Source organism: Gracilinanus agilis, chromosome 3 (genome assembly GCF_016433145.1).
Source record: "Gracilinanus agilis isolate LMUSP501 chromosome 3, AgileGrace, whole genome shotgun sequence".
Lineage (NCBI taxonomy): Eukaryota > Metazoa > Chordata > Mammalia > Didelphimorphia > Didelphidae > Gracilinanus > Gracilinanus agilis.
The window spans coordinates 265,863,451-265,878,327 of NC_058132.1; the positions used below are offsets into that span (position 1 = coordinate 265,863,451).

General features: G+C 35.0%; 1 protein-coding gene across 1 annotated transcript in view; it reads left to right on the top strand.

Annotated features, from left to right (window-relative positions):
- The window catches only part of PLA2R1 (phospholipase A2 receptor 1), a 177,301-nt gene that overhangs the window by 87,986 nt on the left and 74,438 nt on the right, over positions 1-14,877 (top strand). Inside the window, exons 9-10 of the mRNA XM_044666572.1 lie at positions 7,483-7,581; positions 14,354-14,466. Coding sequence (XP_044522507.1) covers positions 7,483-7,581; positions 14,354-14,466 — 212 coding nt within the window. The remainder of the gene's footprint in view (positions 1-7,482; positions 7,582-14,353; positions 14,467-14,877) is intronic.

Here is a 14,877-nt window from a genome sequence, read left to right on the forward strand (position 1 = left end):
TATATATATATATATATATATACACACATATATAAAATCACTCAAATTCTATTTCCATATTATTCATTTTTGTAATAGAGTAATCTTTTAAAACCTAAACCCCAAATCATATACCCATATAACCAAGTGATCAATCATATGTTTTCCTTCTGCATTTCTACTCTAGATGTGGATAGCGTTCTTTCTCCTAAGTCTAATGGTTTTATTTTTAAGAGGGAAGGATACTCTACAGTTTTTTAGCATTATACTACATTAGATTTTAAGCTGAATAAGGGAATGAACCTGGAGAAGTTAGGTTGTGTAGTGGAGAAAGCACTAGGCTTGGAATTAGGAAGGCTTATCTTCTTGAGTTCAAATCTAACCTCAGACACTTACCAGCCAGGTGTCCCTGGGCAAGTCATTTATCCCTATTGGCCTCAGTTTCATTGTATGGAAGAAGAGCTGGAAAAGAAAATGGTAGACCACACTTTGTGTCTTTGCCTATAAAACCCCAAGTAAAGACTAGGCTGAAATGACTGAAAAACAACAACAAAAGTATTAGGGAACTCATTCCCTGCTAAACTACCCTGTTCTGTTTCCTGATAGCTTTAATTGTTAAAACATGAAGAGTCACTAAATGATCACCCTAGTGCAAAAATCAATAATATGGAAATAGGTCTTGATCAGTAACACATGTAAAACCCAGTGGAATTGCGCATTGGCTATGGGAGGGGGGAGGGAAAGAATATGAATCATGCATGTAACCATGGAAAATTTTTCATAATTAATCAATAAAATGAAAATTTAAAAAAAATGAAGTCAGACACAACTGAAAAAATGACTCAACAATAGTAAGGACCAGACCTATGTTATTTTTCATCTCTTTAGTCACTGTCCCCACACCAAGCACTGTGTATTAGGTCTGTTGAATTGAATTTAGAAGAGCTACTGATATCTTCTCTAGAAGTGTTTTGGATCCAGCTCAACCAGGCTGATGGGAGCCAATTGTTAAATTTTCAACACGAGCATTTTTTACACCTCAGAAATCAAGTAAATCAAATCAGGCCTTGATTTATTGTTTTGCTGATTGTCTAGAATTAAGGAAGTAATAGGGAAAGGGTTAATAATGAAAACTAAACTTTAAAGTATCTACTGCATACATTTCTGTTCAGAGATCTAGTTATGAAGTATTTCCCAGAATATCTATCTCACTTAGTAGACTGAAAACCCTCTAAAGGCATAAATGTTTTTTCATCATTTTTCTATGTCCCTCTCCCTCCAGCTCCTAACAATGAGCCTTAAACATATGGATAAGTATTTGATGAATTTGTATTCTTTCTTAAATGCTGTAACTTTGCTCACTCATGGTTTATTTTCTGGCAGGATGGTAATTATGAAATGAGTAAATACAACAAGTAATCTTTTTTCTAAAAAGAAAAAAACTCTATTATTAACAAGTAACTCTATAATTAACAGATTACTTAGTCATCATAAATGCCTAAACATATACCTGAGATTGGGCAACTGGCTGGATAGACTGGAACAAAGGGCAAAGGCTACAGATCTCTCCACTGTGGCAGACAGAGCAGTCAGCTCCCCACCTGCTGGCTGCTGCTGAAATTACAGCTTTGGATTCCTTTAAGGTTTTGAAGGATCTGTAGAGATCATTTCATCTGGAATGATGGAAATAACCCCCCAGGAAGGTTTTCTGCTTCCAAGTAGCTTATATATTTATGTCTTAATGTAAATAACGACTTCGACAGTAAGTAATAATAACACATTAATAGAAGACTTCATAAATTTTAAAGCACTATATTCATGTGTTTTATTTGCCTCGAATTATGATTATTTTGACTTTATAGTATAAGAAACATCCTCCTCATGAAAATTCTATGAGGTATGAAGGGTAGGTATTATTATCTCTATCTTACAGATGAGGAGACTAAGGCCCAGAAAAACTGAGTTGTTGATACTAGTATCAGAGCTAGAACTTGACTCTACACATTCTGACACCTTTCCCAGTGCTATGCTGCAGTCAGCCTTAATATTAAATTCAACTACTTGTTTATTTTTACATCTAGAAATGGTGGTTCACATTGGAACAAAAATAAAGTCTCCCCATATTTTGGATCATGGTATATAGATATAGAGATAGAGATAGATAGACAGATAAACAGATAGACAGACAGACAGACAGACAGACAGATAGATAGATAGATAGATAGATAGATAGATGATAGATAGACAGATAGACAGACAAACAGATAGATAGATAGACAGACAGATAGATAGATAGATAGATAGATAGATAGATAGATAGATAACCTGGACTCAAGAAAACCCAAGTTAAAATCTGTCCTCAAATACTTACTGGACAAGTCAATAAGCAGGAGAAAGAAATGGCAACCACTCACTCCAGTCTTTTCCAAGAAAACCCTCATTGGGATCATGAAGAGCTGGACACTACTGAAAAATGATTGAACAACAAATTAGGTGGACACACTGTGCCTGGAATTAGAAGGCTCAATTTACATCATGACTGTATAGCTAGCTACCTATGTGACCTTGGGCAAGTCCTTTTTCCTCATGTAAAATAAAACCAATAGACTTATTGATCTGGAGCTAAAAAAGCACCTTTAAGACTATTTTGGCCGAACTTCTTCCTTTACATGTGTGAATACTGAGGAACATTAAAGACTTGCTCAAGGTCACATAGTCTCCAAGATCAATTAATCAACAATTTACTTTATTTTGTGTTTTATTCTGTAATTAGACACAAAATAACAAAAGCATTTCCATATAAAAATGTAAAAAAGAGGATTGAATATTAAACTATGGATCTTTATTCTTTATAGCTTGGGTTTGTGCATATGTGCACAATAAATTCAACATATTACTTTCATAGATATCCTACATAACTAAATAGCACAGTAGCAAGAGTATTGAACTTGAAGTCAGGAAAATTCTACCTCCAACATTTATTATCTTTGTGACCTAATAAGCAAATCCATTAACATCTTTTTGCCTCAGTTTCCTCATCTGTAATATGAGGCTAATAATAGTACCTACCTCCCAGGTATATGTCAAATGAAATAATTTGCAAAGGTCTTTGTAAATCTTAAACCACTATTATTATATCTATGCTTCCTCCTAAACTTTTCACTTTCTTCTGTCTTATTTTTTTAACATTTTTTATTTAAACAAATATTTATAAAATGCTCACCATGAGTCAAGACCTGGGGATACAAATGAATGAAATAACCCCGACTTTCAAGGAGGTTTGATTTTCTTCTTTACAATTATAAATCCTTTAGATTAAATTTATCTAGTCCCCAAAATCAGTAGAATATTGGGAATGGTGTGTGTGTGAGAAACATCTTGAAATGTGTGTAACTCCCCACCCCCATTACAACATGCCTACACCAAAGCACAAGTTACCTCCCTAGTTTCTAAAGTAGTCACTCCAATGCCCAGAATAGAACCTCATCAATCATTTGTGGGAAGTACACCACCCCAATTTGTTAAGGGTTAGCACTGAGCAAAGTCAAGAGGCATTTCCCCACTTTCCTAAAGAAAAGTGGCTAGAAAGGGACCCAAAAATGTGTAAAGAAAATGAATTTTATGGTGTTTTTCAAAATCATTTCCATAGTTCAGAAATTCTTTCTTGAAATGCTCTAAACACTAGGTCATAAAACCTTATCTTATATCAAGTTAAACTAAAAATCAAGAATCTTAGACTATTTTGGCATTTGTCACCAACACAATGAAAATTAAGCATACAAATAACTATAAGGATTTTCCCGCTTCTGGGTTATACAGCTGTAAGGATTTTGCATAATATCACTCAATATAAATAATATGAAATCCTATTATAATGTACCTCTTTTTTTCTGGAATTGTATTTTAGTTCTAATCAAGTCCTGCGATGAGAGAGGGAAAAAATTTCCTCCCCTACCTTTTTATACATATATTCACTAAACCCATAGTTTTGTGGTTAAGAGGGAAGGCTAGTAGGAAGAGACAAAGAGGGTACCACTCCTTTAAGTTTAGTTAAGCCACCACCAATGATTTATTAAGCATCTACTGTGTGCCAAAACTGCACTGTGCTAAGCACTGAAAATGCCAAGAAAGGTATAAGCAATTCCTGCTCTCAAGGACCTCACTTTCTTTTTCTTTTTTTCTTTTAAAATTTTTTTTAATTAACTAACTTAGAACATTTTTCCATTGTTATAGGATTCATGCTCTATCCCTCCTCCCCTCCCTTCATCTCTCATAGATGACACACAATTCCACTGGGTTTTACATGTGTCATTGATCAAGACCTATTTCCATATAATTGATATTTGCTCTAGGGGGCTCATTTTGAGTCAATATCCCTAATTCTATCCCCATTCACCCATGTGATCAAGCTATTGTTTTTCTTTTGTGTTTCTGCTCCCACAGTTCTTCCTCTGAATGTGGATAGTGTTCTTTCTCATAAATCCTTCAGAATTATCCTGAATCATTGTGTTGCTGCTAGTAGGGAAGTCCATTACATTCGATTGCCCCACAGTGTATCTGTCTCTGTGTATAATGTTCTCCTGATTCTGCTCCTTTTACTCTGCATCAATTGTTGGAGGTCTTTCCAGTTCACATGGAATTCCTCCAGTTCATTATTCCTTTAGAACTCACTTTCTAAGGGGGGAGACAGCATGTAAACTGTGTACATGCAATTATGTTGGAGATATTTCACTAATTTGGAGATTAATTAAATTGGAGATAATCTCAGAGTTAAGGCTTTAGCCTTTAATTACCCCAAATTTTTTGTTCATTCATAGTTCATGGGGTTTTCTTGGCAATAATACTGGAGTGGTTTGCCATTTCTTTCTCCATTCAATCCTTTTTTAGGCCATCAGAGATTAAGTGACTTACCTAGAGGTAAGTCTATGAGGCCCCCAAAGGAATGAAAAAAAGCATGTAACCACATGTCTTCCCATTATAAGAGACCTCTCTAAACTCTTTCTTCTATACTATAGAGGGAGTAGTCCCTGAGATAGCAATCTATGCAGAAGCATTATCATTAGTCTTCAGTTTCTCTGACATAATGTCATTGAGAGTGTGTGTGTCTTAGTGTATCAGATGCCTTCTTGGTTCAAATTCTGCCTCAGGTACTTTCTTGCTATGTTTAGGGAGGAAAAAAAATTCTTTCTTTAGCTGGAATACACCCTAAAAAGCAGATTGTTTTTTATTAACTACTGGTATATATAATACAAGTAGGAATCTGAGCCAGAACTGTGTACCTGGTCTTCTTTGTTTTACTTTTTACTAAAGATAATTTGCTCATCTCTCAGTTGGAACCTAGGGAGTGAAATGGACTAAAAACTCTCCACCTAGGTCCTGTGGTTATTTTTTTCAGTCCCCAAATTTAATTTGGTGGACATAGGAATACCCTTCTGGGGCTGAATGAGAGGAATTTTCTAACTGTATAAGATAGTTTTCTCAATGACTAATCATGGATTTCAAAGTAGTATAAGGCACAGGTAGTTTTTTTTTAATCGACTTCATCTTAGCCTAGAGGACTCTAGCTGGCTGTCCTTAGCTAAGGGTCATGCTTCATAGCCTCATCTATGGACTGAAGAGCAAATATATGGCCCATCTCAGGGAGATGTTCCTAGTCATATCTGAGTAGATGGGAACAAAGCGTCAGTAGATGGCACTGAACAGTTGAAGCCCAGGAGATGGGAATCGAGAACAATTTGGTAACCAAAATGCTCAACAGAAACAACATGGTCCCCAGGGAAGAGTAAAGAGATGATGATCAGCCCATAAATGTAACATCCAGCAGAGAAAATGTGTCTACCCAAGAGCAGCACAATGATATTTCCAAAGGGCATTGGCAGGCCTACACCATAGGAAATGAGAATACCCTGGTCACCTAGGTTCCTCTCATGTGCCTCATCAGGCATGGTCCCTGACCACATATGTTCCTTAGGTGTGATCTTTGGTTATGGGGGTTCTCTGCATGCATTTGCCCTTTCCAACTAGAAATATGGAAGGCAGTTTGTGGTACAGTGCATTCCATTTGTACTTAAGAGAGATCTTTCTTGTTCATTTATTTGTATGCTATTTGATAAAATGTGTTTTGTTTGAACTAATGTGTTGGTAGAAATAAACATATCAGTGGGGTTCTATAAGCTATGGCTTTTGAGTGGGTGTTGACTCATAAAGGACCTTAAACTTGGATTAGCTATTCTGAGAACCTGGATGCAGGAGGAGGCACTACTGGTGCTACATGTATGATCATGGTCAAATCAAATTTTTAAAAATTAAAAATTAATTTTTCATCTGTAAAATGGAATTAACATATAGCTAATCCTTAACATTCATGCATTCAACTTTCAGAACTTCAAGCATTCAAGTGATTTTACTAATAATTTCATTTTCACATTCATGGCTATGGGCAGTAGAAAAAAATGAGAGAAACAATATGGGCAAGTTTGTGGAGTGATTGGTATCCAACTGGGCATGTCATTGATCTTGTTCACCCTACTATTGCAGAATAAAGAGCTCCCCGTGCATTTGGTGCATATTTTCATTCTTTGCTTTTAAAACCCAAATTTGTGTTGAGGTTGTGCCCCCAAAGCATAGTGCAAATCCTTTGAGCTATAAGTCCAAGTGCACAAAGTCAGTGGTACAGTGTTATGAGAAAATAAAGGTGTTAGATAAACCTTGTGATGGAATGTCCACTGCCACTTTAGGCTTTGAGTTTGGTGTTAACAAATCAATGATTTGTTATGTCTGCAACAAAGGAGGAAAGCATTCATAAAAGTGTATATGAATTTGCTCCAAAAAGTGCTAAAGTAACCTCTCAAGTACAAAATGAGGAAAATGAAAAAACAGAAAAGCTGCCAAGTTTGTGGGTAAATAAGGTAGTGGTCACCTCCACTTTCTTACCTGCTCTGAAGCAGCCCTCTATCCATGCGGGAATTCTAAGCTGAGGGGCAAGGAAAAAAGTATGTGCTTTTCATCAGGGAACAATTCAACCACAGAGCTTAAAGAGCAATTGGAGATGGCAGGTTGCGCCTTTCCCTTTTTTACATTGAGGTTCTTCTGACATCCCTCTTCTCTCCCTTGCATTTATGGGTTATTTCATGGTTACTGTGTTAGGAAAAGAAAAAATTATTAGAATTAATATTTTGTTATAAAGAGTTATGCAGAAAAGGATATTTTCAGCATTGCTAACAAAAGATTATGGTTTTGGATGATTGTAGGAACCTTACCCTCTATTTCTCATAGGTTCAATGTATCAACATTCACAATTTTTACTTTCACACCATTTTCTAGGAACATTTCTCTTGTGAAAGTTGAGGATTGATTCTACTGTAGTACTTGTCAAGGTTGTTATAAGGAAAGTGCTTTACAAACCTTAAAGCCTATATAAATAAGATCATAGATTAGAGTTGGAAGGGGGTTTTATTACCACAAAATGATAATTAATACATCTTGCATTTTTATTTCCTCCAGGAGGGAAAGTGGGAAGTTAAAAGCTGTGAAGAAAAAATTTCTTATATTTGTAAGAAAACAGGGCATGTCCTTTCTGAAACTAAATCAGTCTGTCATGAGGTAAGTCTGTTTAACATTATAAATTATGCATAAGGACCTTTTGACATAGTCATTTGAAATTATTATCTTTTTTTTACAAGGGAAACTAATCATATGAGTGTGTGATTTCTAAAAAACAATATACAAATGAGTCAGAAAACCATGAAAGATTTACAGCTTTTTGAAGGCTGTCTTTATGGATCATTGCCTTGTTGACACTTGTGACCTAAATTTCCGTTTCTCTCTAGATCAGAAGTTTAAATGATTTTCTTTTTCCATCTGTACAAATAATAAGTGTTATATGATGCCTCATCTCACACATAGTTTTCATAGTTCAAGTGCTATGGCACAGGGAAAAGGAGACATTCCTTTGATCAGGGGAGTGAGCCCTTATACCTACACTCTTACATTCCTTCCACCTACAGAAAGCACAAATAGGAAGAAGGGACTATCAATCAAAGTATATGGACAGAGTAAAGCAATCAGAGGTCCAGAAATTTTTATAACATTTGTGGTCTATTGATAAATGGGAAACAGAAAAGGCTATTTACACTTTAGGTGAAAATAAGATAGAAAAGTTATAGCTATTATAATAATTGAAGTATGTTTTAGACACTGAATTAAAACTATCAGAGATACTAGACATAGTCATGGTTGACATTTAGGGGGAGCCTTGGAATCTGAACAACCTGTTCAAGTCCAGCCTCAAAGGAATGTTAGCTGCGACTATTGGCAAGCAAGTCACTTAATCTCTCATTACCCCAGACAGCTTTCTAAGCTTCTAAGTAATAGATAAACTGTTAATTGGCATTGGGGGAGGAGGAGTGGAGATTCCTCACTGAGAAATCCTTATAATGATGATATTAATTTTTCCCCTATAGTAGTTTTGGGGGTTTGAATGACATGCAATTGTTGCCAAGTCTTCATCATTAATCAAAAGTATTTACTGATCACCTACTTATATGAAACAGATAGAACCAACCTGCCTCTTCACTCTGAACAGATACTAACCTACAATCAATAATAAGCTTTCAGCATCTTAATTTCTTCTTCTTTTCCCTTTTCTCAAATTGTCTGAGCTCTCAGATTTTATTTGGCTAAATTTTATATATATATAAATACATATATATGTATACATGTATGTATATATGTGCAAAATGTGTATATACATATGTAGAATATGTTATTTCATCAGCATATAAATGATGAAATAAATTTAATCAGCACATAAAAATAAATTCCTACTGTAAGGATGGGATTTCGTGCAAAGGAGATGGAACCAAAGGAGGAGAAGACAGTTGTTGACAGTTGAGCCCAGCAGAGGATTCTGGGGAATTTATCCCAGGAGAAGGGAAGAAGAGAGTCTTCAGACTGAGGTTGGGAGGAGTGAGGAGGGAGAAAACCCAGCTCTGATTGGCCCAGAGGGCTTCCTGAGGATCTTTCTCTTGGAAATTGAAATCTTGATTCCCTGATAACAATCATTTCATCACAACTCATCCTACAAGACTACAACAATCAAGTCAGCTAAGATTTTGGACTCCATTGGGAGCAATTTCTTAGTCTCCCTTACCCATTACCCACCCTCGGAGGAAGAAATTTCACTACTAATACAAGTCAGCACACTCTCTTCTACTTGTGGTCTTATAGAGCATCGAAATTATTATTATTAATATTATTTATAATAACATTTATATAATGCTTTAAGTCCTGCACTTTATGGTATCACCTCATTTGATCTTCACAACTTTGTGAGGTAGGTGCCATTATTATCCCCATTTTACAAATGGGGAAGTGGAGGCAGATAGAGGCTAAATAACTTGACCATGGTTATACAACTAGGAAATATCTTAGGCTAGATATGAACTCAGTTATTCCTGACTCAAAGTCTAACACTACCTAGCCACTGAGAGAAACACAGAGAGACACGGTAAGAGCAATAAATACGTGGAGATTGATAGATAGATAGATAGATAGATAGATAGATAGATAGATAGACAGATAGATATAGAGAGACAGATACATATATAGATACACAGAAATATTAATACATATATAGACATGCATACATACGAACAAACATCCATAGAAATGAAGATATAGGTAGTTATAGATGATCTATAAATGCAGTTTGTGGAGGGAGAATTTAAGTAAGAAATGTTTCATCACATACCCATCTTCATTTATATCCTTTGGGTACATATTCTTTAACATATGTCACAACACCTTGGTATAGAGTCTATATACTATAGACAGATCTTCAAGAATATAGATATTGCAAGATTTTGGTTCAGTGGTTGGAGTTAACAAATCAGATTGTAAAAATCAGATTTTGAAATCTTATGGATATAGATTTCTTTCCCTTCCTTAAATATGGGTCAAGTATAGGTTTTCTTTTGAATAGATACATATGACCCATTTGGCTCCTTTCACCTATAACTGTTTAGCTTATGGTGCTAATGCAGTCAGGTTCAAAAGCTGGACACATCGATAAGACAATTTGTTTCTCTCTACTCCATGGATACAGAATACATTCCCAAAACCTGCTCAGATATCTTCCAGATGTATATCATTTGGTCTCACAAGATTGTTGGGTCTTCTTTATATGAGTGTAACAGTAAACTTCAATTTCTACAAATTTACAGTCTCTCTCAAGGATAAAAAAGCATGCGTTTCATTTATGTTTTGCAACTGTTTATGCCATTGTTTTAAGAAAAATCATAGATTTAGAAATGGAAGGGCCTTTTGAGGCCCCATTTTACAGATGAGTAAACCAAGGTCTAAAATGCCAAGCTACTTGCCCATAGTCATACAGATACTAAGTAATAAATCCAAAATTTCAACTTTAGTCATTCTTTTGCACCATGGAAATCTCTCTTTAAAAATTCACATCTAGGGAGTTTTGCTTAGATTTTAGTTTAAAATATGACTTTTAACCTTCCTTAAATATACCAGAACACACATATGCATACATATCCATACATATGCACACACACATACATACAGACATGCATGTGTGCATATTTGAAGTCAGAATTCTTGAGTTTAGACATTATCTAGTTTTACTCATTCTATAGATAAATAAACTAAGTTCTGGAGAGATTAAATAATATATATTTCTGGATCAAAATCACAAATTTAAAAGCAAATTCTATATATTTATATTATTTGATTCTCTTCCTTTCCACTATATACTCAATGTTCCAGGAGAAAAGTTTGTTATTTTGCAACTATAGATAAACCATTACAAATATCTAGCTGAAGAAAATACTTGAGATGTTTGAGAATATCTAGATGTTTGGCCTTGCACAGACATATCTTAAAAATTAATATAGATTGAGCCTCCATGTGAAAAGGAGGTTATATCTGTATGCATATACATGTAGTTGCATTAATGGCTGGTGAATACTGATTCAAGAATGTACACATTGCAGCATCTGGGTATTTTAATTGATTGAATTTTTTTTCATAACCTTAGTAACCCGAACTAGGCATTGTGTCTTATTTTTATACTAACCCAGTTGTTTACATTCCAGTCATAACAGACAATACAGATTTCTCCCTTTTGTACACTAATTATTGATTTGGAGAATGATCTGTTTTTTTTTCGGTTTGTTTGTTTTTCTGCTCTAGCTGTATAATACCTATCTTTTATCTGACATTTCACATACAGCTGTTGCATTGATTAGAGCTCACCATTTCGGTAGTCTAATTACTGCTGGCTAAAGAATAACTGACTACTTTAAATTTTTTGTTTTATTTTTTTCCCATTCAGAAAGAAAAGTTCATCTCTACCATGGTAGAATGAGAATTTGCATGACTACTATTGGTGTTTAATAATTTTGTTCCCACATCTTCTTTCCCCTCAGGCCAGCTTTGTCAATGTTTATAGATTCAGGGCTTTGATGTCCTCACATGTTTATAGCTCAATGATACACTTTTTCATTATGAATATAATTTGAACATTTCCCATATTTGTAGACATTTATTGTTCCATAGAGTTTACTGAGTCAGTTCAGAAAATCAGAATGATGATTTGGGTTAAAAAATTAATTTTTTCTCTATAAGAGTTTTGGTGGTATGAATGAGATGGATAATTGTTTCCATGTCTTCTTTATTATTTAAATAAATAACATCTTGGGGAGAAGGAGAGATGGAAAGGAGAGGGAAAAAGAATGAGACAAATTTTTGGATATAGCTAATATGAGAATTTGTTTCTCTTGGATAAGCATATTTATTCTAATTTATTACATGTTTATAACAATCATGTATACTGTATTATCACGTTACACATTATTTTGTAATGTATAAAAATGGTAACTCAAAAAAAATTTCAAATTTATATTCTAAACTATTTATCAACCCTAATCCTAAATGAACATTCAATTATTAGACCACTAAGGAAGGAAGTTATTGGACTACTAGGGAAGTTTTTAGGTTCTTTTAGGGTCTACCTTATGGCAACTCATTTGCATTTGTTTTGTTAAGTTTTGTATAAAATAGCTAAAATTTAAAAAATCATTTATTGATCACCTGCCTATTGTGGCACAATGCAAAGAATATTAGCAGATATGATCAGACTGATTTACCACTTTCCCTGGGTAGATTCAGGCTCCCAGCTAAAAAGTTTTTAACATTTTAATTTATTTTCCTTTTCCCTTTTACCAAAATGCCTCAGCTCTTGAGTTTTGTTTTTATTTAGCTAAGTACCCTATCACTTCTCCTCATCTTAAAATGGCTAATGAAGAAAGAATACTTGGTCAAAAAGGTCAAATTGTCAAAATTCCTCAGCCTGCCCATCTAAATCCAGATGCAATCTTTAACTTCCCTCCCCCACTTCCCCCATCTACTTTAAGCCTTTGTTGTGTGAGGAATCTTGGGCGGTAAAAGAATGAAATGGGGTCACAGGGAGAGGAGGGCCAGGAGAGTAGGGAGCAGGAAATGTAAAGCTCTGAAAAATGTAGTAACAGTCAGAAGGATGGATGAGTGAGCTTCTACAATCCATGTCTCACTTAATGATAATGTTCCAAACTGAAATAGCTTTTTTCTAAAGTAGGGTTTTCTCTAATTTACTACAAGACAAAGATATTTTCCAAGAATTATACAATAAACTGTGTTATATAGATCTGTTAAAAAAAACAGGAAGTAATGGCAGAGTATAAAGGAAAGGGGGTTTAAAGGCTGGCAAGCATAGAATATCCCTACATCCACAAGATAATTTATTCAGTTGGAAAAAATACTCCAAACCTCAGTTGGAATTGTTACTGTTATTTCCTCATGTCCCAACTCTTTGTGATCCCATTTTGGGGTTGTCTTGGCAAAGTTACTGAAATGATTTGCCATTTCATTCTCCCACTCACTTTTCAGCTGAGGAAATAGAGACAAACAGGGTAAAGTGATTTGCCCAGGGTCACACAGCTAAGTGAGTATCTGAGACCAGATTTGAACCCTTGTCTTCCTGACTTTAGGACCAAGGCTCTATCCACTGTGCTACATGGGTAGCCTGTTGAGAGAGAGGACAACAATAACTGTGTTATACCTACATTAGACTGTTAAAGGAGAGAGCCAAATTTCAGAGTTTGTGTCATGTTAATTTACGGCCATTCGTTTTGATTTTGGGGGGAGGGAGGTGACCAAAGTTCATCTTTCTCCTACAAAAGAGATAATTATTTTAGCTCTCCCCCTAGTCTTTTTTTTTAGCTTTCAATAGAAAGCCCAGGAACATGATTATTACTGCTTTCTAGTCCCTCCTCTATTAACTAGTTTAGCAAGTTCCTCAACTATGTGGACTTCAGCTCCTTCATTTGTAATATGGGGATGATCTATCCTCATAACAATCTCACACATTTGTTATGGGGAAAAATAGCAAGAGATCATAAATAGGGGGCAGGTAGGTGGCTCAGTGGATAGTAGACAATCAGGCCTGGAGTTGGGAGGACCTGGGTTCAAATCTGGCTTCATAAATACTTTCTAGCTGTGTGAGCCTGGACAAGTCATTTAACCCTATTTACCTCTGTTTCCTTATACTAAGAACCTGGACAATTACCCCCAATTGCCTAGCCTTGACCTTTCTTCTCCCTTAGAACTGATACATAATATAGATTCTAAGGCAGAAAGTAAAGGGTTTAAAAGAGAGAAATCAGTAAAAAATAAAGAGCCCTATTATAGAGGCATCTGTCCCCTTCCTATTCTCATCCCCATCTCATTACCTTATGTAGAAGGAAGTACCTTATAAGTAGCTGTAGGTATCCCTTGTAGAATATTGTTTGGCTAAAAAAAAAAAGAAGAAAAAAGACATTATTTCTGTCTCTTAGGGTAGAGACAGAGGGATAAAAAAAACAAATGTTACCAGACACCCCTGGAATTATGTGGTAATGCATGAATTCTGTTAGAACTGTTCTGCTTTCTCTTAACCATTTCCAAGGAAAATAACAAACAAAAAAAGCAACTAAAGAATCAGATTTGAACTGATTTGGCTTTTGTGATATTTTATTTATTGTTATGGGTTTGGGGAGGTAGGGGGGAATGAAGTTCTTCCATTTTCATTTGCTTTAAGTGTGTTTCAAGATAGTGGCTCAAATAACTATAGTATTAAGGTTAGCAAATCAATACAAGAAGAACTAAATGATATTAGATTGTTCTGAATATGGACATAAAAGCCAGGAGACAAATTGCAAATGGGTATGTGGGTAAGGAAAAGGAAGTCAAGAGGTCATGAATGAGGTGAGTTCAGAAGGAATGTTGGTTAATAACCAAATCAGTACTGCTTCCCTGATTTTACATTTCCTTTTTTAAGGGATGGAAAAGACATGGTGGATTTTGTTACAAAATTGACACAGTTCTTCGAAGTTTTGAACATGCTTCCAGTGGCTATTATTGTCCTCCTTCACTTGTAACAGTTACAAACAGGTAGAAAAATGCTTTTTTTTTTTTTAAACAGAAATACAATTGCAACACCAAGCAAAAGGGGAGGGGGGGAACGTCTTTGCTACTGAAAGAGATCAGCTCCAGCTGTTCCAGCTGCTCCAGCTGCTTTACAATCCACTCTTGATGAAAAACAAATGCTTATTTTGCACCACAGTATCAATTTCTTTGGCTGAGATTAGCTGAAATCATAAAAAGGCTATTCCCAAATTGATTTTATAGTAACAAATGCTAATGCAAATATTTTAATATTTCAGTCTCTTAACATTCCATAAAGATTTATTACATATTTTACAGAGCCTTAATATTATTCTTTCCAACCCTGCTAATAAATTCGGCTGAATTGGGATTTCATTACCTAATTACTTACTTATGTAAAACAAATATGCAATTTAA